The sequence below is a fragment of the Balaenoptera borealis genome (assembly GCF_965194805.1).
Source record: "Balaenoptera borealis genome assembly, chromosome: 4".
In the NCBI taxonomy this organism is placed as follows: domain Eukaryota; kingdom Metazoa; phylum Chordata; class Mammalia; order Artiodactyla; family Balaenopteridae; genus Balaenoptera; species Balaenoptera borealis.
In genome coordinates, this window is record NC_138861.1 from 87,983,497 (window position 1) to 88,009,952 (window position 26,456).

The 26,456-nt window shown below is 42.6% G+C and overlaps 2 protein-coding genes and 1 pseudogene across 9 annotated transcripts in view; 2 read left to right on the forward strand and 1 right to left on the reverse strand.

Annotated features, from left to right (window-relative positions):
- RELL1 (RELT like 1) overlaps positions 1–4,099 on the forward strand; it is a 60,759-nt gene extending 56,660 nt beyond the window's left edge. The window contains exons 7-8 of one of the 2 annotated variants that reach the window (XR_014244111.1): positions 1,754–2,920; positions 3,890–4,099. The gene's annotated coding sequence lies outside the window, so the exon portion shown is untranslated. Of the gene's footprint in view, positions 1–1,753 lie in introns of both variants that reach the window. The other variant, XM_082390759.1, reaches the window with a different exon arrangement.
- A 1,513-nt stretch (positions 4,100–5,612) lies between these two features.
- LOC309628066 (lysophospholipase-like protein 1 pseudogene) lies at positions 5,613–8,789 on the forward strand (annotated as a pseudogene). The gene has a single exon. The product of its transcript is annotated as a lysophospholipase-like protein 1 pseudogene (transcript).
- A 9,272-nt stretch (positions 8,790–18,061) lies between these two features.
- The window catches only part of PGCKA1 (PDCD10 and GCKIII kinases associated 1), an 83,840-nt gene continuing 75,445 nt past the window's right edge, over positions 18,062–26,456 (reverse strand). For 3 of the 6 annotated variants that reach the window (XM_082390735.1, XM_082390734.1, XM_082390733.1), the window contains one exon: positions 18,062–19,805. In XM_082390735.1, coding sequence (XP_082246861.1) covers positions 18,872–19,805 — 934 coding nt within the window. In that variant the 3' untranslated portion in view covers positions 18,062–18,871. Of the gene's footprint in view, positions 19,806–20,835; positions 21,011–26,456 lie in introns of those variants that run through there. The other 3 variants (XM_082390731.1, XM_082390732.1, XM_082390736.1) reach the window with 2 other exon arrangements.

The window sequence follows — 26,456 nt, forward strand, 5'->3', positions numbered from 1 at the left end:
CAGGCCACTGGCTCCAGACCCCTCCTTTGTAGCCCAGCCTTGGTCTTACATGCCCGCTCCTTAAAGTCGGTCAAACCTGTGCAAAGAACTCTAAATGGGAAGTTCTACTACGTTGGAATGAAAACTCTTAACTGTGATGAAACATTTCATTCTGACATCCCTTGCTCTTGACCTTCTTGTTTTCCTTGATGCAAAAAAGTCCAGGTCTAAGGGAGCCACTGATAAAAAGAGGAGACATAAAAGTAGTTGAACACCTTTTTTCTAGATAATGGCCTAGTTTGAAGTTTTACTGGGAAAATTCTCTCCTTTTAGCTTTTTTTTTTTTCCTCTTAGGAGAATTTTTCCACCTCTGGCTTTTCTACTTTTTTCCCTGCTAGTGTCTTCCACATTAATCGACTCTCAAATGACAGTATTCCCAGACTTGACTTTGTTCAGTTTTATTGTACAAATCCATAGTTTAGCCATGCTAGGTTGTAGCAATGCAGAGCAGGGAATTACTTATTCATTTATAATTAAGAACTTGGTTCTTGCTGTTTTAGAGGACAATGCTTTATTTCCTTTTCAGCTAAGGGGGTAAGGGTCCTTTCCCCAACCCATTTAGTTTGGGAGATCCCCCTCTCTGTCTCTCTCTCCTTCACGTATACACACACACACACACACACACACACACACACACACACTGATTATTATAAATGACATAGTGACAGAAAAGATTAATATGGATAATATTAGGCTACATGTGAAGGATGAGCTGTAAAATAAGTACAAAGTAATACTTCAGTGAAGACAACCTATTGACTTTTTGCTATTTCTTCATATTTCTGTAAGCTGGTTTCATCTCTGTTTTTGTTTAGCATTTATAGGAAACACAATTTGGGGAGACAAGAGAATGTTTTGTTCCTTAACCTGGTGTAGGTTTGCCTGCATTGTGTGTATGTTTCAATATACACAGTCAAGTGTAGAATTTTAATCCTATCCTGGGTCTTCAAAACAGGAAAGTAAAGGGGTACATAACTGTCACGTAGATGAGACTACTGTAGAAAAACAAAAAACAAACACAAAACTTTGAAAAATAAAAAATTATTTTGCAGGTTTATAGGGGGCTTCATTTGTAATGTAAACACAGATGTTGACATGGGCCAATTGTTAGAAGAACTTAAAAATATAATACAGAGCCTTGCAAGGTACAGTGAAGGCTGAAGATTGAGCATTTTATCATTGTGTTCGTACTCGCCCAGTGAAGTCCCAGCCAAGCTGCACCCTTTGCTCAGTGGAGATGCAGAGTTAACTCAATTTGGTGTGGCCTGGGAAAGTCGCATTACCTGACACATGCAGGGTTCCTTGTGACTGACCACGTTCGCCCTGTTGCTCATTACTTGACAGAATGTAGCTGAAGAGTTAAAGAACAGGTTCCTGAGAAGAAGTGCTAAAGGACTCACAGGAAGAATGCCCACCAGTCACCCCAGAAACTTGTATTAAAACAGACTGCTGCCGTCAGTCTACTGTGGTTCTCAAGTTCTGTTCTTTCTTGGTTTATAAAACCTCAATAAAGAGGTCCTTTGGAAATTTTCGTGCTTAAATTTCCTTAGACTGATTTCAAAGAAGAAATGTGTAATGGGGGAAGGAATGCAGTGGGATGGGGTGGGACGGGGTGAGGATGGATTACAATTCCTCTGTGTTCTTAAATATTTAGGCCAGATTAACATGTGATATGATGCTTGCCAAGCTTTACCTTTTTTGTTTTCTCTTGCAGGAGTGACTTTATGTGAAGACTTCTAAGAGACTGAAAACTTATGACATATAAAGTTGCCTAGGGAATTATTTTTTTATCTTTTATACAATTTCTATGGTGGAGTCTGCAGGCATGTAGATGAAAGCTAAAAGGGAATACTGTTGCTATGCTGGATACAGAATTCAGTTTGCTTTGAAACAAGTTTTGGTTTAAAAATGTCTGATGCAAAATTTATTACATTTCCAGGGAGGAAAAGAGCTCATGTTTTTGTCTTCCCAACCACCACTCCTCCCAATCCCCTATCTGTGGCCTTGGTGTACACACTGCAATTTTTCCAGTATGATAACTATGTACAATGGAACTATATGTGTATAGTCTGAGCTAATGTTCAGGGTATGTGTGTCTGTAAACTATATGTGTATAGTCTGAGCTAATGCTCAGGGTGTGTGTGTCTGTGAACTATATGTGTATAGTCTGAGCTAATGCTCAGGGTGTGTGTGTCTGTGAACTATATGTGTATAGTCTGAGCTAATGCTCAGGGTGTGTGTGTCTGTGAACTATATGTGTATAGTCTGAGCTAATGCTCAGGGTGTGTGTGTCTGTGAACTATATGTGTATAGTCTGAGCTAATGCTCAGGGTGTGTGTGTCTGTGAACTATATGTGTATAGTCTGAGCTAATGCTCAGGGTGTGTGTGTCTGTGTGTGTGTGTGTATGTACACACATGTCTGTGTGCCTGGGCTTCTGTTCCCCCAACCCTTAGATCTCATTTTGCTACTGGTTGTAAGATGATCCCCTTATAGTTTAACTGTTACAAAAGATAAAAGATGAATCTTTGGTTGTGAAGGCTCCTTGAAGATATAGTCTAACCCTGGGCAGTTGATCCCCCAAGAGATCATGGAGTCAGAGGGAACCAGATGCTAGACTTTGGATTCAGAGACGAGAAATCAGCACTGACCTGCTACCAGCATGCCACTCCCAGGTCACTTATAAAATATTGAGAGTTTTGGTTGTTTTTTGTTTGTTTGTTTGTTTTAACTCAAGCTAAGAAAATCTTATTTAGCCATTGAATAAAGGGGGAAATGGTTTAAAGTCACTAAAAAAAAAAGTCTTGTTTTGACAACTCAAGGCTAAAACAAAACAAGACGATCTCCACTTCTGGTGCAAGATGGACCCACACCTTCCTCTGGTATGTTTTGCTTGGTGTTCTTCCTGTTCTCCATCTTGTAGCTAGTGCCTGTTATTTAAAGGATTCTTGAGGGTTACTTTCCCCTGTAGGTGTGGAATACCCCACTTAAAAAAAAAAAAAAAAGCTTTACAGTTTACAAAACACCTCAAAGAACCCAGAGGTGAAGGTAGTAGTACATTTATGGGAGGTCTGGGCCAAGAGGTTGGGGAGTCCAGGTATAGGGAAATCTTCAAGACCTGCCTCCATGTTGGTATGGTCCCTTGGCACTTCCTTTATTTCAAAAAGAAAGCACAATTCTCATTTGACTCCCAAAAGATGATTCCCATGAAAATGTACTTTAAAGTATCCATTCTTTTTCTGGCACCAGACTAAAAATGTCTAACCTTTTAAATGAATGGTAGGTTCAATTTCATGTGAATTTTTGCTGACAACTAATTAAAAGCTGTACATGTGTACATGCATACACACAGTAGACCAGGGGAAGGCAATATGGAAATAAATTTCACGGTGGTCCAGAAAGTAGCAATATAGGAATTTTGGGGGTGTGTATTAGTGTAAATAATATGCGTGCAGTCTAGACCAATAGTTTTAGTTTTATAAAGAGGAATCATTTTTTGTTTTAAAAATATTATGCCCCCGGAATGGTGAGGGATAAAGTGTAAGATATTCTTCAGCTTTAATTATTTTATAATTTTATTCAGGTCAGATCGCTTGTTTTTTTTTAATAGCAATACAACAGGCAAGAGAATACTCAAAATATTTAAATTGTATTTATACCAAGAGTATGTTTTAAATATTTTCTAATACTTGAGCAGTTGTTGTCTGACTGGCTTCCAAATATGCCAAAAGTTAAGCATTCAATATTTTCAACATGTATGCTTTTTACTGGTTTATATTACCTAATAAGAATCTTTAAGTGTTCCCAAAGCAACGGATGTTTACAGGCCTTTTGTGTTTTTCCTCCTTTAGAAGGCTTGGAGACCCACAACAAAGTTACTGTATAAAACACTAATGATGGACTAACTTCTGATGTAATAAATGAGTTGGCTACCACCTCAATGTAAAAATTTGTAAAGGAAATTTTTCACCGAGTGTCAAATGTATTTTTAACTGTCTGGTTTGTACTTCTATGACTTTTGTACTACCAAAGCAGAGTTAAAAATAAAAACGTTAAACAGAGTGAGTTGTTTTTGAATGATCCAATTGTTGGTGCCTTGGGTACTGAAAGTACAATTGTGGTTGGTATAATTTATCGAGCTTAATATCACAGTGCCTGATTTCTTACGTCTGAATTGTCAAGTGATCATTTGGCTGACTTTCCCCATTGGATTCCTCCTTCCCCCCGTAGTAATACCATCCTCACCCCTGATTATTATTTTTAAAATTTGGAGATAATTTTGGATGTAAGGAACAGTTGCAAAAGCAGTACAAAGAGTTCTTGTATACCCTTCACCCCACATTTCCTTATGGTATCATCTTACATAACCACAGAACAATGATCAAAACTAAGAAATTAGGGCTTCCCTGGTGGCGAAGTGGTAAGAATCTGCCTGCCAATTCAGGGGATTTGAACCAGGGTTCGAGCCCTGGTCCAGGAAGATCCCACATGCCGCGGAGCAACTAAGCCCGTGCACCACAACTACTGAAGCCTGTGCGCCTAGAGCCCGTGCTCCGCAATGAAAGAAGCCACTGCTCGCCACAACTAGAGAAAGCCTGCACGCAGCAACAAAGACACAACACAACCAAAAATGAAAATAAATAAATTTATTTTAAAAAAACTAAGAAATTAACATCAGTATAATACTACGAATTAAGTCACAGCATTATTCCGGTCTCACCAATTATCCCACTACCATCCTTGTTCTGTTCCAGATTTCCCACTGCATTTAGTTTCGGCCTCCTAAATCTCCTCTGACCTGTGATTTTCCCTCAGTCTTTTCTTATTTTTCATGATCTTGACATGTTATAGCGTGTACTGGTCAGTCATGTTGCAGAGTGCCCTTCAACCTCAGTGTACCAGCTGTTTCTCCTGACTAGACTGAGGGTTTGCATTATGCGAAGGATGCCCTTCCCGTTGCTCCGTATCGGGGGCTGGTGGGGGAGGCCATGATGTCAACCTCCACCATTCGGTCAAGGTGGTGGCCACCAGCTTTCATTCTGGTAAAGTCACTATTTTTCCCTTTGTAATTAATAAATATTTGAGGGGAGATATTTTGAGATTAGGCACATACCCTATTTCTGCTTAAACTTTCACCGTTTAATTTTACCACCTGTATTAGTTTCTTTGGGCTCCTGTAAAAAACAAACTGGGTGGCCTAAGACGATAGAAATTTATTCTTTCACAGTTCAGGAGGCCAAAAGTCTGAAATCAAGGTGTCTGCAGGGTTGGTTCCTTCTGAGTCCCAAGGGAGAAGCTGTCCCACGCCCCCTCCTGCCTCCTGGTGGTTGCTGGCAGTCCTGGCGTTCCATGCTGTGTAGCTGCTTCCCTCCAATTGTCTGCCTCTGTCTTCACATGACTGGCTTCCCTGGGTGTGGGCCTCTGTCCTCTCGTCTTCTCATGGGGACACTAGTCATTGGATATAGGACCCACTGTAATCTAGGATGACTTCATCTTAACTTGATCACATTTGCAAAGACCCTAATTCCAAATACGATCATCTTCACAGGAACCTGGGGTTAGGACTTCAACATACTTTTTTAGGGGACACAGTTCAACCCACTACACCATCCATTGGTGGATATTGCCTGCAGCTGTTTTTACTGTGGGAGGGGCTCTTTCAGGTTGGTGCCTGTGTCCCTTCGACTTGGCTCCTTCTCTTTATTTCTTTCTGCCTTCCTCTTTATCCCTTTTGCCCTTTCTTACTTTCTAGAACCACGAGATGCTCCAGGCTCATCTTCTCATCTTGTGTTTTCCTTGTCTTAGCCTTGGAATCCACCACTAACTAATCAAGGAGCCCTGGTTCCTTTTATTGGAGAATGGTGTTTAGAACTAGAGATCAGAGCACTGGGTGTGCTCGTTGATACTGGGGTGTTACTGCTTCTGAGCACACAACTACATACACACACACACTACTAACCCGTTCATATACACACATCTTTATGTAACTCTCTGTAGAACAAAAGCGTGAGTCACGACTGCTGCCTCTGACCCCAGTCTAGCTCCACGGGGCTCCCTCTGACCTTCCCTCTTTCCTTCTTTGTGACTTTTCCCCAACAGTAAAGAAACCTGGCTCTTACAATCTATAATATTTTTATACAGTGTCTCAGCCCTAGCATGCGTATCAAGTAGTTTGAATACATACTCCTGTGAGGACTAGCTTTCCAGCTAGAGCACTATGCTGTGTACTTATTCTTCTAGTTTTGAGCCTTAGAGAATCCGACAGCCAGAAGCCTGTTTGCCAAACTTACTTAGGTCAGCGCCTTTGTTCCCCACACCTCGGGCGGGCTTGTGTGATTCAGTTTTAACACAGAGTCATTTGTCATCATCTGCGTTCCATCTTCCCTTCACATCCCCGTTAAATTTCTTAAAATTTATATGCGGCAGGGTCGTGGCGGCAGTCGTGGCGGCTCTGTCGGGTTCAGGGCGCCTGCCCCGCTGCATGGGTCACCGGCTGCGAGGCACAGCGCCTCTCTGATCTTCCTGCACGGCTCAGGCGATTCTGGACAAGGATTGAGAACGTGGATCAAGCAAGTTTTAAATGAAGATTTAACGTTCCAACACATAAAAGTTAGTTATCTAACAGCTCCTCCCAGGCCATACACTTCTTTGAATGGAGGAATCTCCAGTGTACGGTTTGACAGGTTTAAAAGATCTAATAACTGCCCAGAGCACCTTGAATCAATTGATGTCATGTGTCAGGTGCTTACAGATTTGATTGATGGTGAAGTAACAAGTGGTATCAGGAAGAACAGGCTATCGGTAGGAGGATTTTCTATGGGAGGGTGCGTGGCGATGCATTTAGCATACAGAAATCATCAAGATGTGGCAGGAGTACTTGCTCTTTCTAGTTTTCTGAATAAAACACCTGCTGTTTACCAACCTCTTCAGAAAAGTGATGGTGTCTTTCCTGAATTATTTCAGTGTCATGGTACTGCAGATGAGTTAGTTCTTCATTCTTGGGGTGAAGAGACAAACTCAGTGTTAAAATCCCTAGGAGTGAGCACAAAGTTTCCTAGTTTCCCAGGGGTTTACCATGAGTTAAGCAAAGCTGAGCTAGAAAAACTGAAGTCATAGATTCTTACAAAGCTACCAGACTGAATGCATCGATTGATTTGTTAATATATAAGTAATGTCTTTTTGAAAAGTGATGTTTACTGCCAAATTCTAATTTGATAAACAATAATTAAAATATTTTTAAAAATTATATACAGCAAACTTCACTCTTTGGGGTGCCTCATTGGATTTTGATTTTGAATTTTCGTGTGTGTGTGTGTGTGTGTGTGTGTCTGCCTTGAAAACAAGATGATCAATAACAGCTTATGCTAAGGAAGTGGAAAAGCTGATTTTACAATTTTCAGCTCTTGAAAACCAGGAAACCCAGCATATACGCACCAGGGAGGATGCTAGGAATTCCCCCAAATCTCATTTTATAGTAGAAAGGGGTCATTTGGGGTTACAGGTTTTGTTCTTAATCAATCAGCCTTTTGATATCCTCTCTAAGATCCTCCCTAGGATTCAGCTCTCTCCTGGGTGAACTTGCCACGGGGACTGACGGTCCATGGCCTTGTATGCTCCTGCACTTCCTTTTCAAATCCAGATATCGAGCCTTCCTCCACCCTGATCTGATATAGTGGAAGTGTGGAGGAACACTTCCTTCCCTCCCACTGAGGACAGCAGGATGTTGGTGCTTTGGAAGTGGGGTCCCACCATTCAGGGCTTGGCTGTGGTCAAAGGAGACTCCGTTTTTCACCCGAGGTCCTTACCAGTTCTTAAATCCTCTGGCCCTTTTGTCTGCAGGGCAGGTTCTATCCAGGGCTTCCTTTGTTCATTCCTCATCTTCCCAGGACCATTCTTCAGGACTGTTCTCAGATCTTCCTGGAGATCCCTCATGGTAGCTCCAAACACCTGAAAGGGCACCTGGGACTCTGTCCCCGGCATTCTCTGGCCGCCCAGCTGGTGTCGCTGCCCACCCGCTTCGGCGGCTACCCAGGCAGGCGGTTGTCCGCCTCGCACAGAGCTGGCACTTGCCCCCTCTGCCGGCCGAATGAGAGAAGTGCAGGAAGCGTAGCTCCTGGACCATTTATTGGTGGTGGTGTGTCTTTCAGGGCCGGGCGCTCAGAAAGTACGTAGGCATGATTTCATGATGATTCGCTGAATGAATAAATAAACAAAAGTCTACCTTTAAAAATGAAAGATTATCATCAGCTATTTTATGGGAGTAAAAATTGAAGCTTGGATTTTTCCTAACTCATTTTCTGGCCCTACTAGCTGGTCTCTATTGTCTTTCTCATAGGAAATCCCAGTTTCTCACCTGGGAACTTATTTCCCTGCACGTGCGGATGCTGGTAGAAATAACTGAGTTCTGCTTTGGAGGAAACCCCATGCCCTGAATCCTGCCACGGAAGTGGTGTGACTGTGAGAAGCAGTGTGGTGTCAGAGCAGTAGCCCCGGCCTTTGCTGCTGGGTTTGAATAGTGGCTCTGACACTCACTGCTGTGTAATGTTGGGGAACTTACCTTACCTTCTTTTCTTTTTTTTTTTTTTTTTTTTTTCACACACACACACACACACACACTGTATTTTATTTTTACAAGAGATAAATCGACTGACACCAAGCATTGTACATGGATGACCACAACAAAAGCAACAATGATTGCAATTACCAAACATGAAACACACTCATACTATGTCATAGTATTGACATTCAGTCCAGTAATCCTCCACTGTAACAGCTCCTTTACTTTGCAGTGAAAATTGATTTGTATATTCTTTGCCTCTGAGTCCTTGTGGAATTTTTTTTTTTTTTTTTAAATTCAGACAGAAAGTCACAAAAATTATACTCATCCTCATCAGTTCACTCAGTCCCATGTAATTAATTTTTTTTTTTCATCTTGATCTTTTGTTAGCACTTTTATGAGTTCATCAGTTTTTCATTAGAGTTCTGAAAATGCTTATTCATTCAGTTCAGCAGTACAGTCCGTTACCAGAAACCTGTACTTGTCAGAGTCTTTTCCATGTATTTCTTGAAGATGAAACCCTTTTATAGGAACATATTTGCAAAATCATCAGAGTACAACTTACCTTACCTTCTTTTCTTTTTTTTTTTTTTAAATATTTATTTATTTATTTGGCTGCGCCGGGTCTTAGTTGCGGCTTTCAGGATCTTCGTTGCAGCATGCGGGATCTTTAGTTGCGGAATGCAAACTCTTAGTTGCGGCATGTGGGGATCTAGTTCCCTGACCAGGGATCGAACCCCGGGCTGCCTGCATTGGGAGTGCGGAGTCTTAGGCCACTGGACCACCAGGGAAGTCCCTTACCTTACCTTCTGAGATGCAGTTGCCTCAGCTGTAAAATGACCTATCTCTCCGGACTTTTAAGGACTAGGAAAATGCATGCAAAGTCATGGTGCCTGCCATGGTCTCCATGGCCAGCCTGATGGAGTGCCCTGTCATCGTCAGCAGCCAAGCTCGGTAGCTTGGTAAAGGGTCTGTGTGTGTCTGTCCCACCACAGCTGAGCAAGGTGGCTTGTGAAGAGGCCAGGCACACATAACTTTGTCCAAGCGTGGAGCTGAGCCAGGACACTTTTTGCTGAGCCACAGTTACAGTTCAGAAGCCTCGTGGAGGAACCACAGAGTAGAGGAGAGTCCAAATATTGGGGAGGCAGAAGCACAGAGGTAGAAAAAAGAGTTGAGGATGAAGAGGTAGTGTGTGCAGGGGGCAGCTGAAACTCCATCAGCCCAGTGCCTCTCCCTTACTGGGATGATGCCCCCTCCTTTGGAGAACTCTTCTCCTCCCTCTTAGAACCCAGCCAGGCGCCCCGCTCCCCTGACTGCAGCTGGATGTGACCGAGGCCGTGCCGAGGAAGCTGGTCTGAAGAAAGGAAGGGAACATGCAGAGGGAAGAGAGGCAGTCCTGGTTTGCTGTCAAGGCCTGGATTCATTTGACCCTGAGGCCCAGCTGCCCTTCCGAGCTTTAGGAACATTCCAAGGACATTCCTCTTTTGTCTCACCTCCTTGGGGTTGAGTTTCTATCACTTCTGACAACAATCACAAAACCCCACGGTCGGTGCAATTATTCTCAGAAAAGTAGATACACGAGGAGTATCAGAGCCACATGAATAGTGGAACCCAGGCATCCAGCCGTACAGCTGAGGCTGCCCAGCGCCGCCTCAGATCCATAGCCAGGGGCCCCGGCCCTGGTGTGGCATCTGCTCTGAAATGCTCTTGCAAACCCTCTCCAGACTCCATTGCCTTAGGATAACCTCCCTTCCACCATCTTTCCTTGATTTGCCATAGGGCTCGCGACTGTAGCTCCCGTCAGAGCACAACTTTGGCATTCAGATGACTCTGGCCATCTGTGACCTTAAGGTTTTCAGATCCCAATCTTCTAACTGAAGATAATAGACTGAAGATAATATGTGCCTTTTAGGGAGGCCGTCAGGATTATAAGAGCGTGGGCAGATAGTGCATGTAGCACGGGGCCGGACACAGCCAGCGCTGACTCAATGAGCTGCCTCGGAGCTGCCAAACTCAGCCCCTCTTTAGTGAAATAAATGATAGAGTGATGAGTATTTGGCCACTTGAGTGTGGGTTCTTGATGTTTTTGCCACATTAAAATTGCTTCACATTGAAGATGGATCCCGGGTGGGGATGGGGGCGATTGGAGAGTAGGAGGGATCAGGTAGAAGAGGAAACTTCTGAGATTCTGTCTGGGCCTGAGATTCTTCTGGAACCAGGTCAAATGCCTTAAGTGAGAGGATGATCTCATTGCTCCAATGTTAAATGGAGCCGGATCTACAAGACAAGGGGTGTGTTCTTTCTCTGCATGTTCAGGCTCTCATTTTATCTTATCACTCTTAGGATAAGACATGAATGTGGTATAGTCTTAAAAAGAACTTGACTTCTTTTTATTTGCAAGTCATTCTAACTGAGAAATTATAGAGAAAATGCTCTTGGAATCATAACATGAAACCTAAATCACAAAACTTCTGGGTTTGATTATGGATGAATAGCTTAATGTTGGCCAAATAAAAAAACACCTAACAAAACGATCCCTCTGAAATAACTAACCAACCCTACCAAACCCAAGATTTCTATCTTGCATTAAAAATGCATTTTATTTAATAAAAATGTATTTGTGGCAAGGGAGGATTAAAGAAATAGGTTAGTTTTAATGCCTCAAATATTCATTTCAAACATAGCATGACAAAATTGTGACTAGGCATAAATTACTGTGTATCCTCCAATGGTTAAATGATGAAAATAATGAAAATAAATAATAATGATGAGAATACAAAATGTATTAAATTTGAAGTACCCCCAAGATGCATGTTTACCTTGAGATGATTGTTAATAATGTAGGTAGAAAGGGACTTATCTAGTTTAGAAATAATTCAATATGATTAGAAGTGGTGCAGAAAGCTTTGATGGTCATAGAAATCAAAATTTAGTTATTAAAAAAAAGTGTAAATGCTACTCATAAAAAAGTGGTCCAGTGTGAGATGACCTTCACTGGGTAATAGAAGCACATCTAACATTTATTATTTACCCGGTGCTGGGTATGTGCTAAGCACTTTATATTCTGTACCTCCTGTAAGTTGCATTACAGCTCAGGGCAGGCATAGCCACCACTTCCATTTTACAGGTGACAATACTGAGGAAAGGAATTTCAAGATACTTTGCACTGGCCGTTCACGTGATCACTGTAAAAACACAAATATCATTGGTAGTAGACAATCTCAGAGATTTTACAGATAAGGCCTTGACTAATGTTTCAATTCTTTATTAAAATCTCCCTCAGAACCAGAAAAAGAAAAAATACAAAACAAAAAAACAAAAACCTTTCTTTCCCAATTGACAATACATGTAAGTTTACTTTTCCAATATTGGATTGTTCTTATCTCCACCACCTTGGTTTAAAGTTCCCCCAACTTTCCGATCTCAGAATTCACTTGATTGTTGTGATTGCTGCATTCCCTGAAATAATGGAGACCAAAGGCTTTTTTTCTTAGAAATTTCACATTTTGATGCAGCCCTTCTTTTTTTCTGATGGTAACATAGCTGTCTCCACAGAGAGGCTGTATTACCTATTCCTTAAAAGGAAGCTTGTTGTTCAAACTGAGTTCAGTTGAGATTCTGCCACCGACTGTCTGTGTGACCACGGATGAATCAGATAGCTTTTTGAGCCTCCATTTCCTCATCTGTGAAATGGGGATAATCATACCTACAACTTATAGGGTCATGGTGGACTTAAGCAAGATGATGCATATGCAGAACTCAAACTGTACTAAATGCTTAACAAATGGTAGTTTTTTAAAAAGTTAAGCTATATTTGCACCTATAAAAAAACAAAAACCGTAACTTGCTGTCTCTCAGAAGTTATTACTGAATAAAATTTCTATATCAATAACTGTATTATTTGGCAAATTATTTTGAAAGTGTCTGCAGATATGTTTTTCTTGTTATAAAATTTTTCTCTATAAACTTTAAAAAATAATTTTAGTCCATTTCTTTTTTTTAAATTAATTTATTTTATTTATTTATTTCTGGCTGAGTTGGGTCTTCGTTGCTGCGCGTGGGCTTTCTCTAGTTGCGGCGAGCAGGGGCTACTCTTTGTTGCGGTGTGCGGGCTTCTCATTGCGGTGGCTTCTCTTGTTGCAGAGCATGGGCTCTAGGTGTGTGGGCTTCAGTAGTTGTGGCTCGCAGGCTCTAGAACGCAGGCTCAGTAGTTGTGGCACACGGGCTTAATTGCTCCATGGCATGTGGGCTTTTCCTGGACCAGGGCTCGAACCCGTGTCCCCTGCATTGGCAGGTGGATTCTTAACCACTGAGCCACCAGGGAAGTCCATCTCTATAAACTTTTAATTTAAATACTGTACAGTTCTTGGTTTGTCTCCTGGCCAATGGCTGACATCATGAAAATCTTAGAGCCTATGATCATATGGCTTCATAAATGGGTAATTTAAAACTTTTGATTCTGTTCTAGGCATGAACATTTAAGACAGGGAGAGCACATTAGTTAAATGAGAAGAGACCAGCAACTCTCCTTGGCCTGTAAAAATCTTCCCTTGTTTATACAAGGACCAAAGTTTATATGTACCAATCTTGATAGCTTTAGAGCTATTTTGGAGAATGAAAAAGGATGAGTAGAACCTGGAAATGAAATTATTTTTGTGGGAGTTTCTTCTAAGGTTGGTAACTGATGTCAAGAGAGAACTTTATGGCTTTGTTTTTGAAACAGCAAGAGCCCCACTAAACAAATATTCTAATCAGCCTGTCCTCCAACTTTCTCACTTATGTGAATTGGGAATGTGTAAATTTGATAAGGGAAATGAGTAAAATTCTTTGTCTACCTTCTGGTCTCTGGGTCATATTTTACCCTTGTTTTGTATTAACCATTCCAAAATGCTTAAAAGCAGAAAATACAGAAGTCTCCTAAAAAATCAAGCTCAAAGGGTGAGATAAGGGTGAACAGTAGCGATGAGTGGTATTGGCGAGGTATTTTCACGTTTGCTTGTATTCTAAGCGTATGGCTCACGTGCATATGTAGGCCACGTATCTTGTTGAAAATCTTAGTCCAGTTTTGTCTATTTAGAGTGATTTTATAGATAGTTCATTTGAGCTTCTAAATCGGTGGTTTTCAAAGTAGGTTTCACATAACCCAGGGGTGTGGGAAGAAAATATTAAAACCCAGATTGATATTTGTTATGTTAATACTGCTCTACAAAGTATATGACATAGTACAAGAGGACGGTACATTTATTTGTAAACATACTTCTATTAGGGGTAGGAGTGTGACATTTTTAACTGATAACTGGTGCAAGATCAAAAAGGTGTGGCAAGTCCTGCTCTAGTCTCAGAGTTTCTCCAAGTGTGGCTGGAGAAATACCCACATCAACTATGCAGATGCTGGGGCCCCACCCAAGACCTGCTGAATCCAAGTCTCTAAGAGCTGAGACCCAGAAACCTGCTTTTATAAAACAAGCACCCTGAAATTTGAGAATGTCTGCCTTCCACTTGGGATGTAGGAAGGATCCCCATTTTACAGATGAGGAAACTGAGGCTCAGGAATGTTAAGAAACTTAAATCCAAGGTCATACAATGAGCAAGAGGCACAGGCTGATTCCACCCCAGGTTGATTAGGGTTGAAGAGGGGCACGAGTCTGAGTGCCCGGCCCATGCTGTGTGGTCAGAACCTCCGAAGACCTGGAGGTCACCACGCATGGCTGCAGGGGTTAATCGTGGAGCCAACCCCCATGTACTTTTTCTACCATGAGGCGCCAAGAGAAGAGTGACATCTGAGTCTCATGTCACAAATACACACCCTCTCCTTCTTTCCCCTCCAGGGTTTGAAAGATTGAGTTCAAGATGACTGAAAAATGTGGTGAGCCAAGTTTCCCACTGCTTGGTCCCAAACATTGGTTTTCTTAAGGTTTTTGTCTCAGTTTGGGAGTAAGGTCCTCAGGGTAACATGGCCTCGTGATGGAGACCAAATCTCCACTGGCTACTCAATTCCACTCTGTGCCCATCTTTCTACAGACCACCAAGCAGCCTCCTTATTCAAACGGAGCAGGGCCACCAGAGTGAAACGTGTGGCTAATACATGTAATTTCTTTTCTCTCATATTCATCTAGACTGTGCTTCCACAGCCCTGCATTTATACCTTTATCACAACATATCCCAATCTCACAGTTAGCATTAGGAATCTTAATCAGCTGCATGATGTCTCCTCCACTACATGTGAAAAGCTTTTAGTCTTTCATTCAACAAATAATGTACTGAGTCTCACCTGTGCCACACACCATCCTAGATCTAGGCAAAAGGTGCTTGTTTATTATAGTCACTTTAGTTGAAAAAAAATTGCTAATGGTCAACTCCAAGCATATTTAATAGATTTGCCTAGCATGTTGTTTCTTAGAGTGGCTGAGAGTGCTTCAAAAGTCAGCCTGTTATATGTCTACTATAACCTAATACATTGGAGGAACTTATAAATTTAGTACATAAATAAATGAGCAACTTATTTCCGTAAGTTAACAGAGAAAGCGTTTACCATGAAAAATAAATGTCAGCTTGTCTCTGTTTAATTATCATCAGCTTTAAAATAGCAGGTTTTAAAAGGAATGAGGTTTACTCTAGAAGAAAAAATAAATAAACAGAAAGCAAGAATTTCCACATTTTCATCATAAAGACTCATTGTACAAATAGGAGTCCCCTTGATGAAGAATAAAGTCCAAGTTCAAGAGCAGAGGCCACGTTCCTGTGACTGCACACAGATGACAAAACTAAGGAAGTCAGATCTGTACTCTTGTACTTGCATTTGGTGCTTCCTTCAGTCTTCCTAAGGCCTCCTGCTGGGAGATACTGATGAAGAGTTAAGATGAGAATGGGTGGGGGACAGGCGGGCAAGTTAGGCCTTGGGGATCAAGAGATACAGACTACTACGTATGAAATAAATAAGCTACAAGCACGTAATGCACAACACAGCGAATACAGCCAATATCTTATAATAACTATAAATGGAGTACAACCTTTAAAAATTGTAAATCACTATGCTGTACAACTGAAACTTATATAATACTGTACATCAACTATACCTCAATTTAAAAAAAAAAAAAAAGAAGAAAAGATAATCTTGCCCTTAGGGTCAGGGCAGAGGAAGACAGAAAGAGGAAAACGGTGACTGGCTAACAGTTACTGAACGTGGACAAATGGGCGTGTGCTAAGAACCTGAAATTCTCTTCAATCCCTTGCGGATCTGCTTTGACAGTTACAACAATATGCTACCATCTGCCTTGGAAACCAGGGAAAAACATCTAATTTCATATTTATATGATAGTTCAACTATCAGTAAAAAGTGAAATGTAACTTCCTAGCGCAAGAAAACTACATGTAATATAGAAATAATCTTATATCAAAATCAAGATTTAACATGGTAAATATCCATGCAATGCAGTTTGCTAAGATCATGGAGACAGTGATGTCCACTTCTTTATATATATACACACATATCTATTTAATTGGAGTATAGCTGGTTTACGATATTGTGTTAGTTTATACTGTACAGCAAAGCGAATCAGCTATACATATACATATATCCCGTCCTTTCTGGATTGTGATGTCCACTTCTAATCACAGCCAGTGCCTTACATTCAGAGTGCATCTATGCTGTCAGACTGTCCAGAATGTTTGAAAAGCACCACTATCATCAGCATCACTTTTGATAAGGGGTGGCACCAGGCTGCAGAAAGAAGACATTACACAGAGCAGGATTCTCAGCTGCTAGACAAGCTGCGGGAAAAAGCTAAAATCTGGAGTTTCTTCTCAACCTAAAGATTCTGACATTTGCCCTGACGTCCTTTGGTGGAGCCTGGATATTGGGGCCAGGGCTGCTTTTAACAAACACATGAAATTCTGTTAATCTTTTTTGAAGCAGTTATTCACATATAAAGAATCTTTAAAAGTCGAGAGTTTTTAATCATGGTGAACTCTCTGTAGCAGTCCTAAAATGTAAAATTAGGTAAACATGTAAATGCAGAAGTGTGTTTCCGTGCCAGGGAAAGAGACTTGTCTGCAGGAATACCTCACCTTCCCCTCTCCTTGTCCGATTTTTCTTCTTTCTTCCGTTTTGGAGATACCTGTGGGAAGCTGGGAAGGCTGTAGCTGTCCAGTCCTCCTTCCTCCTTGGACCAAAGGTTCAGACCCCTCCTGTGTCACACTAACTGTAAACAATATTTTTCAATCTCTTGCAAATCAGCTCTATCCCGGGCTTTTGTGTTTTGAGGACCTGGTGTGGCAGATTGTAAGCAGACCATCTCATAACTCAATGTCCATTCTCCCCCTTCTCCATAACTGAATCCTGAATTTAGTTGGGAAAGCCATGCTCATAGCTAGAAAGGTAAGTCTTCCTGGCCTTTCTGGCAGCTGGATGTGACCAAGTAACCAGATGTTGACCAATGAGATACAAGTGGAAAGGTTGAATTACACTTCTAGAAGGTCCTTAATAGAGAGGGAGTGAGATCTTCTGACCCATTATTCTTTTTCCTGCATGGAAAGCAAATGAGTGACTGGAGCCCCAGCAGCCATTGTGGACCACGTGGTAATGTTGAGAAGGAAGCCAAATGGTAGAAGGTACATAAGTCGCTGATACCACGGCATCCTCTACCAGCCTGGACTGCTACCTCCAGACTTCTTTTACATAAAAGGTAAATAAATCTCTTTTTATAAGACATTTATCCCATGCAGCTGGACCTGATCCCAACAGGTACACTTAGGAAATTGTTGAAGGAACCACTTTGAAATATTAAGCATCTGGTGTACTAAATAGAATAGTAAACCAACAATGCAATTAGCAATGCCAACAGTTTAGCCTTTAAAAGCTCTGAGTGACCTTGTATGTAGAGATGGCTTGTCATCAAGCAAACCCAGGGAAATGTCTGTCTGTTAGGCTCAGAAATCATGTTTATGTTAAATAAGTACCAAAATGGAGTGATGACATTATGACAATCTCTAGAAATACATATTATTATTATTCTCACTTAATTAATGGGTAAATAGAAGGGATACATTACTTGCCCAAGGTCACATGCAGAGCTGGAAATCCAACCAAGGTCAGATTTCAGAGCCTGTGTTATGAAACACCATAATAAAGTATCCTCCATGTTCATATTTTTCTAATTACTCTTGACCATCCTCTAAATTCTCCATCAAGCCATGTCTAAATGGCTGTCCTTGTTTATAAATTAGAAGGCTGAAACCCAGAGAGGGCTATTCATCCTAAAGGTCAGATCTGCACAGGTAATCATGGTGTCAAGAGTTTGAACTACAGGGACAGAGAGTCAAAGCCATTCTTGGCAAGCCAACCTAGTCTCCTCCTCATCTGTCATCTAATAGTCTAGCTGTTTAAATTGAAAGAAACATCAAGGGTCACTAAGGCTCAGTGTGGGAAAATTAGAAGCACTTCTGAGTTAAGACACACAGACACGTTTGTTGCTATATTTTAATCACAATCAGACATTAACATGGCACAAAACACTCCATCTATCTCTTTGCTGTTCCAAATCTCATGAACTTAAAACCTGAATTTGACACAAGCAGTTTAAATAATTATTTTGACCAGACTCCCCAATCCCAAAGGAGATTAAAAAGTAATAATGTAAAAAAATTAAGGTCAAGGTGTCCTGATATCACAGCTAATGACTAACCATTTGTTTACGGGCGGCTCCTGCTCCACCCTGAAAGCTGCTGAGCTTCCGCCTCGGTCCAACAAGTGGTTAGTTAGTAGTTCCCTGCGTGGTTGCCCCTGAAGGTAAACCATACATTAGGCACTTTAAGTGGGGGTAGTTACCTTTCTCGGGTTGGGTATAACGCTTGGCTCTCAAAAGCAAGATGGAGAATTTATAGTCAAACAGAATGTTCTGTGAATCTGTGCCCTTGGGATTAAGCGCTGGGATGTCAGCGCATTCTCAAGGACATCTGCACCAGATGTTCTGGGGGAGTCGTGCGGGTCGCCAAGCAGGCTGTTTAATGTCTGCGTGCGCTGTGGACACGAGCACTGTGGCCCACTCTGACTTTTATTCTCGTGTCTCGAGTTTTAGCCCATCTAGACGGTGGCACTCTCCATATTTAACAAGTGGTGTGGCCCAGGCGCTCACAGCCATCAGAACAGGTGCTGGGTGTCAACCACCGGGAAGGCTGCACCCATCTGCGCTGCAGTCATCAGCTGTGTCTAAGGAGCAAACCCAGCCCCATACGCCCAGCTCAACGCTGGCTTCCTTGCCGGCGCAAACCCCCTCCCCTACTCTGCCTCGTCCACATCTTCTCCCGCAGTAGCTGCCTCTAAAGCGGCCAAGGCTTCGGCCACCTCCGCGTCCTCATCCGCCGTCTCCCCGCTCGCATCTCCAGGGGAGCCCTGGGTCTCCTCCCACCCGTTTCTCGAATCGACCACAGGCACGTCCTGAGCAGGATCCTCTTCTTTAAAGTATACACTTAGAACTTCAGTTGCCACGGCCTCGTTTAACGAATCCCAGCTTCTCTTCACGGAGAAGGGCATATTCAAACCACGCTCCCCCGCCCTGGGGTGAGCGCCTTCCCGGGGCTCCTCCTCTGTGTGGCCCTTGAAGAGGCAGTCCTTTTCTTCGCCATCAACGTGATCGGCGTCGTCGTCGGCTGGGCCCCACAGCCGAGGGTAATCCGGGGCGGGTATCTGGAGGACGTGGTCTGGGACTTCCCAGGCGGGATGCCCCGCCGCGCAAGACGCGCTGGAGTCGCCACTTCCGATGACACGGGTCTCTCCTGAAGCCAGCAGCACGCAGTCCGGTTCCCTGGTGCTTCCTCCTTCAAGGAAGGGCCGAGTCGTGTGACCCTTGTTTGCGGCACTGGCCCAGGAGCCCCTGTCCCCCTGGGGGCACCCGGGATCGCCAGCGAGCTGCAGGGCAGCAGCGGGGCCGAGGCCATTGACGGCCCCGCCAGTCTTCTCGGCGCAGGGTCCCCCCGCCGTGCCCCCCGGGAGAAGCGGTCCTTGTGGCGGCCCGCAGGGCTCCTGCGGAGCAGCCGTTTGGCCCCTGCTCGCGGTCCTCTTGGAGCTCTCGCTCGGAGGGTCATCCTTGTGTACCAGCACTTCGCGGCTCTGTTTGCCTTTTACCTTAACGGCATCGTCTTCATCTAACTTGCAGCTGTTTACTTCGTTGACGTAACCAGGGGAGGGCACTTGAACTGGATCGAAGAGATAGCTGGGGTGAGAAGAAGGGAGACCAGTCGGGTTAAGTATTAACTTTATTAATAACTAACTTTCATTATTAATATTTCTACTACAGGCTCTGCTGTTTTCTACGATTCCTGTTAATTTCCGTGATTACTCTTTTAAGTCTATATGTGTGCCTCATTAAATATATATAGTTGGTATAAAAACGCTCTGCCAACTGTAAATAGATCTTAAGAAGGGACTCAAAAAAGGGCAGGAAGAAGTTACAGAACAAAGTGGGTCATGAAATTGAAAAACAAACAAAAAATGTAAATAAATAAAACAAATATCCAAGCACAGGAAAATAAGTGGTTAAGAACTGATGGTTCAACCCCTCAATGGAATATTATGTAGTCATTAAAATAGTAAGTATGAAGTCTGGACTAGCATGAAAGATACTTACAATAAATTTTTTTTTGAATAGAGCCTAACATCAGATTATAGTGGAATAACACTTATATATGTATGTAGGTGTGTGTGTGTATATATAACTATATCTATCTATATATAGATCTATATATAGATAGATATAGATACAGAATAGAACTAACATAATAAAGATAGTTTTGTTAAGGAAGCAAAATCATCAGTTAATTTTTCCCCTTTATTTTATACAGAATTATATTCATGTTGCCCAATAGATATAGATACAGAATAGAACTAACATAATAAAGATAGTTTTGTTAAGGAAGCAAAATCATCAGTTAATTTTTCCCCTTTATTTTATACAGAATTATATTCATGTTGCCCAAATTTTTATGAAATAGAATCTGGACAAAATTAAAAGCACATATGTGACTGGGGTGTTTTCAGTGATGCCATTTCAGGCATCTTCTAAAACTCAAACTTTTCTTTGCATTGAAGCTCTCTGGAGAAATGTAAATTCAACCCAAACCAAATTCAGCCTCAGAGAAAGACAGCGTTCCCAACACACTCTGAGCATTGCACAAAAAAAGTTTAAAAATCCAGGCCTTGTGTTCTTTTAAATGACATTAAAGTGGTTCCAAACTCTTAATTGCCTGGCAATGGTGGTCATGCCCCAAGCTGGGTAAATGCATTGAACCCATGCAGGGTGTTTAAAGTGCTTGCATGGTAATCACAAATTCCTCCATTCAGATGAGACATTTTGTTCAATGTTACCTTTGTAGCATTTTACAGCACCTGCACCCCATCTGGATTACTTTTTGTTATCATCTGGAAAAAAAGGCATAAAAAGGAGAGAACAGAGTGAAGGACATTTTATTTTATTTTATTTTAAAAATAAAAAGTGTTCGTTTTATTTTAGGAAGATACATTAATTCTTTGAAATCAGAATGAAAGGGTTGCACGATTTAATTCTATATAAATGACTGAATATACAAAGTGTCAAATATAAACAGTAATGTGAAATAAATTGGCAGAAATAATTATTCAACCAGTAGCAATACTTAAGACTACCATTTGAAAAATCTTCTATAAACAAAGAATGAAAAAATACTGTTATAAGATTTTCCAGCACAGAATTGAATTCCATCCTAATTCATTACTATTATACTTCTTCAGTATTAGTGGACCCACATCATCTCCAGTCAATTCGTTGTGTTTATCATGTGAACCATCACAGGCAGGAAACGTCTTAGAATGCCAACACCTACAATTAGCTGCTTTAGTAAGACACAAATCTTCAATGTTTACTTCATTCACCACTTTGGGATTTTCCTTCTGTATTTTAAGATTAATCAAGTTATCCTGCTGCTGCTTTTGCTTCGGAAGGAATGGACGAACCGCAAGGTAGTGCAAGTACACCGAGGAAAGGCAATAACCAAAGCCAGTCTGAAACTGTGAGCTGGACGATCCCGGTAACGCTCTCGGGGACTGGGAGCTGCTTAAGATAACGCGGGGAGTTGCACCTTCAACATGCGGACCGCGGCCTCCAGCACCTTCCCGGCCAGCGGCGCCCGCTCTTCTCCCGGCCCCGCCCGCCGGCGGCCCCGCCGCTCCCCGGCCGAGCTTCGGGCGCTCTCGGCCTGCACTGGGCCGGGGCGTCTGAATGACATTTTAATAGGAATTAAGTTTGCTTTTTCTTTCCTAGATACACTCAAAGTTAGTAGAGTTACAATTTTTTGGCAAAAGGATAACGTGATTCAGGGAGGGCACTGGTTACCTGGAATACCTTCACATATCTAAAATCACCGATTCACAGTTCTCAGACATTTATTTACACTTGTCTCTTGTGCCAGACCTTTCCCCAACCCTGGGAGTTATGCCATCTCCATTTTGCACATGAGGAAAAAACAGGTTGACGAATGCTAGGGAGAGAAAGGTGGGACTGAAAAGGACCTGTGCGTTTTCTCTTCCATTGCCTTCCACGGGGGACATGTACTTAACTAGGGTGCAGCCCCCGTGCAGCAGCAGATGGCATAAGAGAGTGGAGAGGTTTCCGCGCCAGGGGATTAACTACTCAGTATTAAAAGATGTCAGGATACGGCAGCTGATCTATACGTTCCATGTTACAGACCTGAGGAGGTTGGAGCTGGAGGGATCATCACAAGATTTACTTGGACTAAGCTGCTCCTGTTTTGCTTTTCCCACCACGAGTCCCATCCCGGCTACGATCCCTGGACTCCACTCTCTGGCAGTTCAAGGACACGCCCCTTCGGGCTTGCTGGTGGCAGACGGACTCACGTCTTTGCATCTTTCATTTCCCACCTGCCCTCTGTCCCCTGGCCTTTCCCAAGTTGCATTTTTTCCTCATGAGTGCCCTCTGAATAAAACCTTCTCTTCATGTAAAACTGACCACATTGTTCTGGTCTTTTCTGTGAAAATCCCAAAAATTAGTATGGAAGAATCTTTAAGTCATCTTCCATCTCTAACAGCTACAACCTTTAAGGAGACAAGCCAGTGACAGAATCTAAAGCCCTAGTCCCTTTGTCTCCATAAGATGCGTGTGCTAGGGAGAGAGAGGGATGGCTCATCGTCAGCTGTGTCACTGCTTTCTCTGTTCTCTCTCCTTCCTTTCAATCACGGATGAATTTCCCAGGATGCTACTTCATAAGCCTTTAACCACAGAGAAAATTACTGGTGCCTTTTACGAAGTATAGACTAGTTGGTTGGTTAGAGGAAACTAGATTTACACCCCCCCCTCCCCACAAATATATCCAACATCCACATCCTAATCTCTGGAACTTGTGACTGTTACCTCATGTGACCATGAAAGAAAGTCTTTGCAGGTGTGATTACAGATTTGAGATGGGGAGATTGCCTGGATTATTTGGTTCAGGTCCCAGCTCTGCCGTGTAACTTTAGGCCTCAGCTATGTCATCTGTAAATGGGGATAATGATGCATCTACCACATAGCATTGTTGGAGATTATACGAGTTAATATTCATAATAAGCATATACTTATTACTCAGCTCTGTCTGGATACAGCATGTTTAAAAAAAAAGATGGAAGCTTTGCACCGAAGAAAGAAAGAATCTAGTTGTCGTGACATACATACACATACAAACAAGAGCATTAACAATACCAAGTAATACTTGTTTCCAGAATAAGGGCCAAATGGTATATTTCTATCAACTGGGGCACCAACTGAAAGACACACACCCCAAGTGCATCAAGAGTTCCACAGAGAGAGAAATCATTGGTGGCTTAGCCAGCAATATGTGTACAACCTTTTCCTTTTTCAATGCACCCTCAATGAAATTACCCCATTTTCCAAGTCCAGGATTTTGTTTCCAGCCTCTGCTCCCCACTTATGTCCATTTGCTGCAAATAATTTATATATCAGCTGGATAAACAGGTTGAAGAGCCCCCTGTGCACTTCCTCCCCACCATCAGCCCCTCCCCTCCCCACTTGCGCCCTCAAAATCTGGCACGTTTCCATGCTTGCAGTACCTTTGTTTATCTTGGAATCTGTTTTTAAAAAGTCAGGAGGATAGAAGGCAAGAAAAAAGTCAAAGAAAAGAAAAAAAAGGGCTTTGGAGTGTTTGAGAGAGGGGCAGACTACAGGTCTTAATAATGTAATCGAAGCAATCGTGATATGTGAATCACTGAAAAATGTCAGGCAGGTGGGTTCCAGAGTCGTAGGTAGGGAAGGTTTTCTTCTGGAAAGAAGGAAGAACGAAAGAGACTTGTCTTGAGCGACACCTGGCTTTCCCAGCGTCTCTGAGGCTGACCAAGGTCATCCTGACCCTGAGGCACCCTCGCCAGGCTGGCTGGCTGTCCCCACCCTCTGGAAGTGAGATTACTGCTGAGATTTAAGAGCCCAACTCCAGAGCCTCTGCTTCCCTGTTTCTAGGAGAACTGACATGTCATCTGTGGCTTTCACCCGCTCCCCCCCTCCCCCCCACTTTCCTTGGAAAATCATAGGATCTGTATTTTTCTTCAAAGCCATGTAGTTATAAAAGGTGTTTTGATAACTCTCCCCTTTCGAGTCAAGTTTCCAGTCCCTCCCCACCCCCCCACCGGCTGCCTCCCTTTAGGGTGCACCCCCTGGGGTTCCTACAGACCTGGTCCCGTACCGAGGGCCACGCTCTGTGCCTCTCTCTCCCCAGCCCAGCAGAGGCAACCTCTTCCTGGTTAGAGGTCCTGCCCTCTCTCACCACCCTGTGTTTTCCTTCCCCAGCAACATTCCTTCTCTCAATGAGATAGGCTCCAACATCCAAGGTTGGGTGACCGCTGACGAAAAGGGTGGGGACTAATGCATTTACACCCAACCCCTGCCTGCCTGTGTCTACAATGATTCTTCTTTCTATGATGAATCCTAACATCAAACCTGATCTGTTTCTCTTTTCATGTGTCCCTCCCACACCACATCTTGCTTTTAGTGAGGAGGTCTCCCATCTCCAGGTGCAAAAAGGAAATACTCCAGGTCCAGCGTGGCACATGGATATGGGGGAAAAAATATATGCTCTTCTGAAGTAAAACCCAATTCAAAACAGGCAGTCTGTCTCTTTCTCTCCCCCCTCACTTTGACAACATCTGGCTTAAAGGTGAGAACTTAGTTGTCTGGGGCCCTTTATTATGGAGCAGAATCAGAATTTGCTTTCTCTTTGGAGTGTAAAAGAGCAACAGAGAAACAAAAGGCAAAGCCTTCGCAACCATCATCTGGTTTCCACAGGAGAAAAGCAAACACCATTAGGATGGTGTGTCCACCCACTGCTGGCGCCTGCCTGCTCCTGGACTCCTGTGTTGGAGGTTGACTCTTGTCCTGTGCTTCGTGTTGAAATTACACAGTCCTGTGTTTGAAGACGGGCATGCTAAAGCCCCATCAGTTACTAGTCAAGTCCCCTTGCGGGAAAATCTGGTTTCACAAGGGAGTTAGTGATGAAGGTGGGGAGAAACGGGGAGACTGGGGGGAGGCAGAAGTTTTGCAACCAGACAGAGAAATTGACTGAGTATCCATCAGGAAGTCAAGGAATATAGAAAAAGTCTCAACCCAGCCGGAAAGGGCTGCCTTTGAATAGTGATGATCTTAAAGAGTGACAGGGACAGGTCAAACGGACACAGGACCAGCTTGCAGGGGTTCTACTGGCCAAATACGGAACAACGTGAGCATCAGAATAAATACTAACATAAAGGATTATAATCCATTGAATAAAACAAGGGTCTATGAATCCTTAGGATATAAATCTAAAAAGGGGAAAGCCCTGACTTACAAGTAGACAGTCAGCTAACAAACATACAAGGAATAATGGAACTAGAGAAATCACCATTTGACAACCATCACAGTAACAGTGGACGTAAGCAAGAATCATCAACAGATGCTGAGACCAGCGGGTGAAAACTTGAGAAGGATGGGATATTTAGTCTGAAAAACAAGGACAGACTAAAGAGCTATTCCAGATAAAAGGAGATAGAAGAGACACGACAACCAAATGCAATCATGATCTTTTTGTAAGAGGTCATTATTGACACAACTGGTGAAATCTGAATAAGGTCTGTAGATTAGGTAGTAGTATTAAACCAATGTAAATGTCCTGATTTTGATTATTGTACTGGAGTTATATAAAAGCATGCCCTTGTTCTTAGGAAATTCAGAGTGAAGTATTTCGGAGTAGAAGGGCATGGTACCTGTAATTTATTAAAATGATTCAGGAAGAAGATTATGTGTGTATGTGTAGAGAGAGAGAAAAATAAAGCAAATGCTAACATTTGCGGATTGTGACTTTATGAGGGTCCTTTGTACTTTTCTTGCAACTCTTCAGTAAGTCTGATATGATGTCAAAATCAAAAGTTAAAAGGAAAAAAAAAAAAGTGGGAAGTTTAAAAAAAAAAAAAGCACTAATCTGATGTCAGTTCTGTTCTGCTTGTCGCCGGGCTAGGACCTGTTACCTACAGGAAACCATTGCTATTAAGCTATTCCCTATAAAGAAGCACATGGAGAAAGGTCTTGGAAAGGAGCTCATCAAAAGCCCACTGGCCTTTCTGGATTTAGTTGTCATTCTGAGTACGTACTAAAGACCTTTCCTCAATACCCAGCCCCAGGCACTACAACACTGAAGGCAAAGATGCTTCCTGTCCTTGGGCTGCCCCATCTCAGAAGGGGACTTATAGTCTAGGGCACTGGTGTTCATCAGCTGTCGGCCTCCCTTACTGAACACAAGCCCCTCGCAGGCAATGCCTAAGCCAGGACAGCATCCAGCTGGCTTGGAGCACGTCA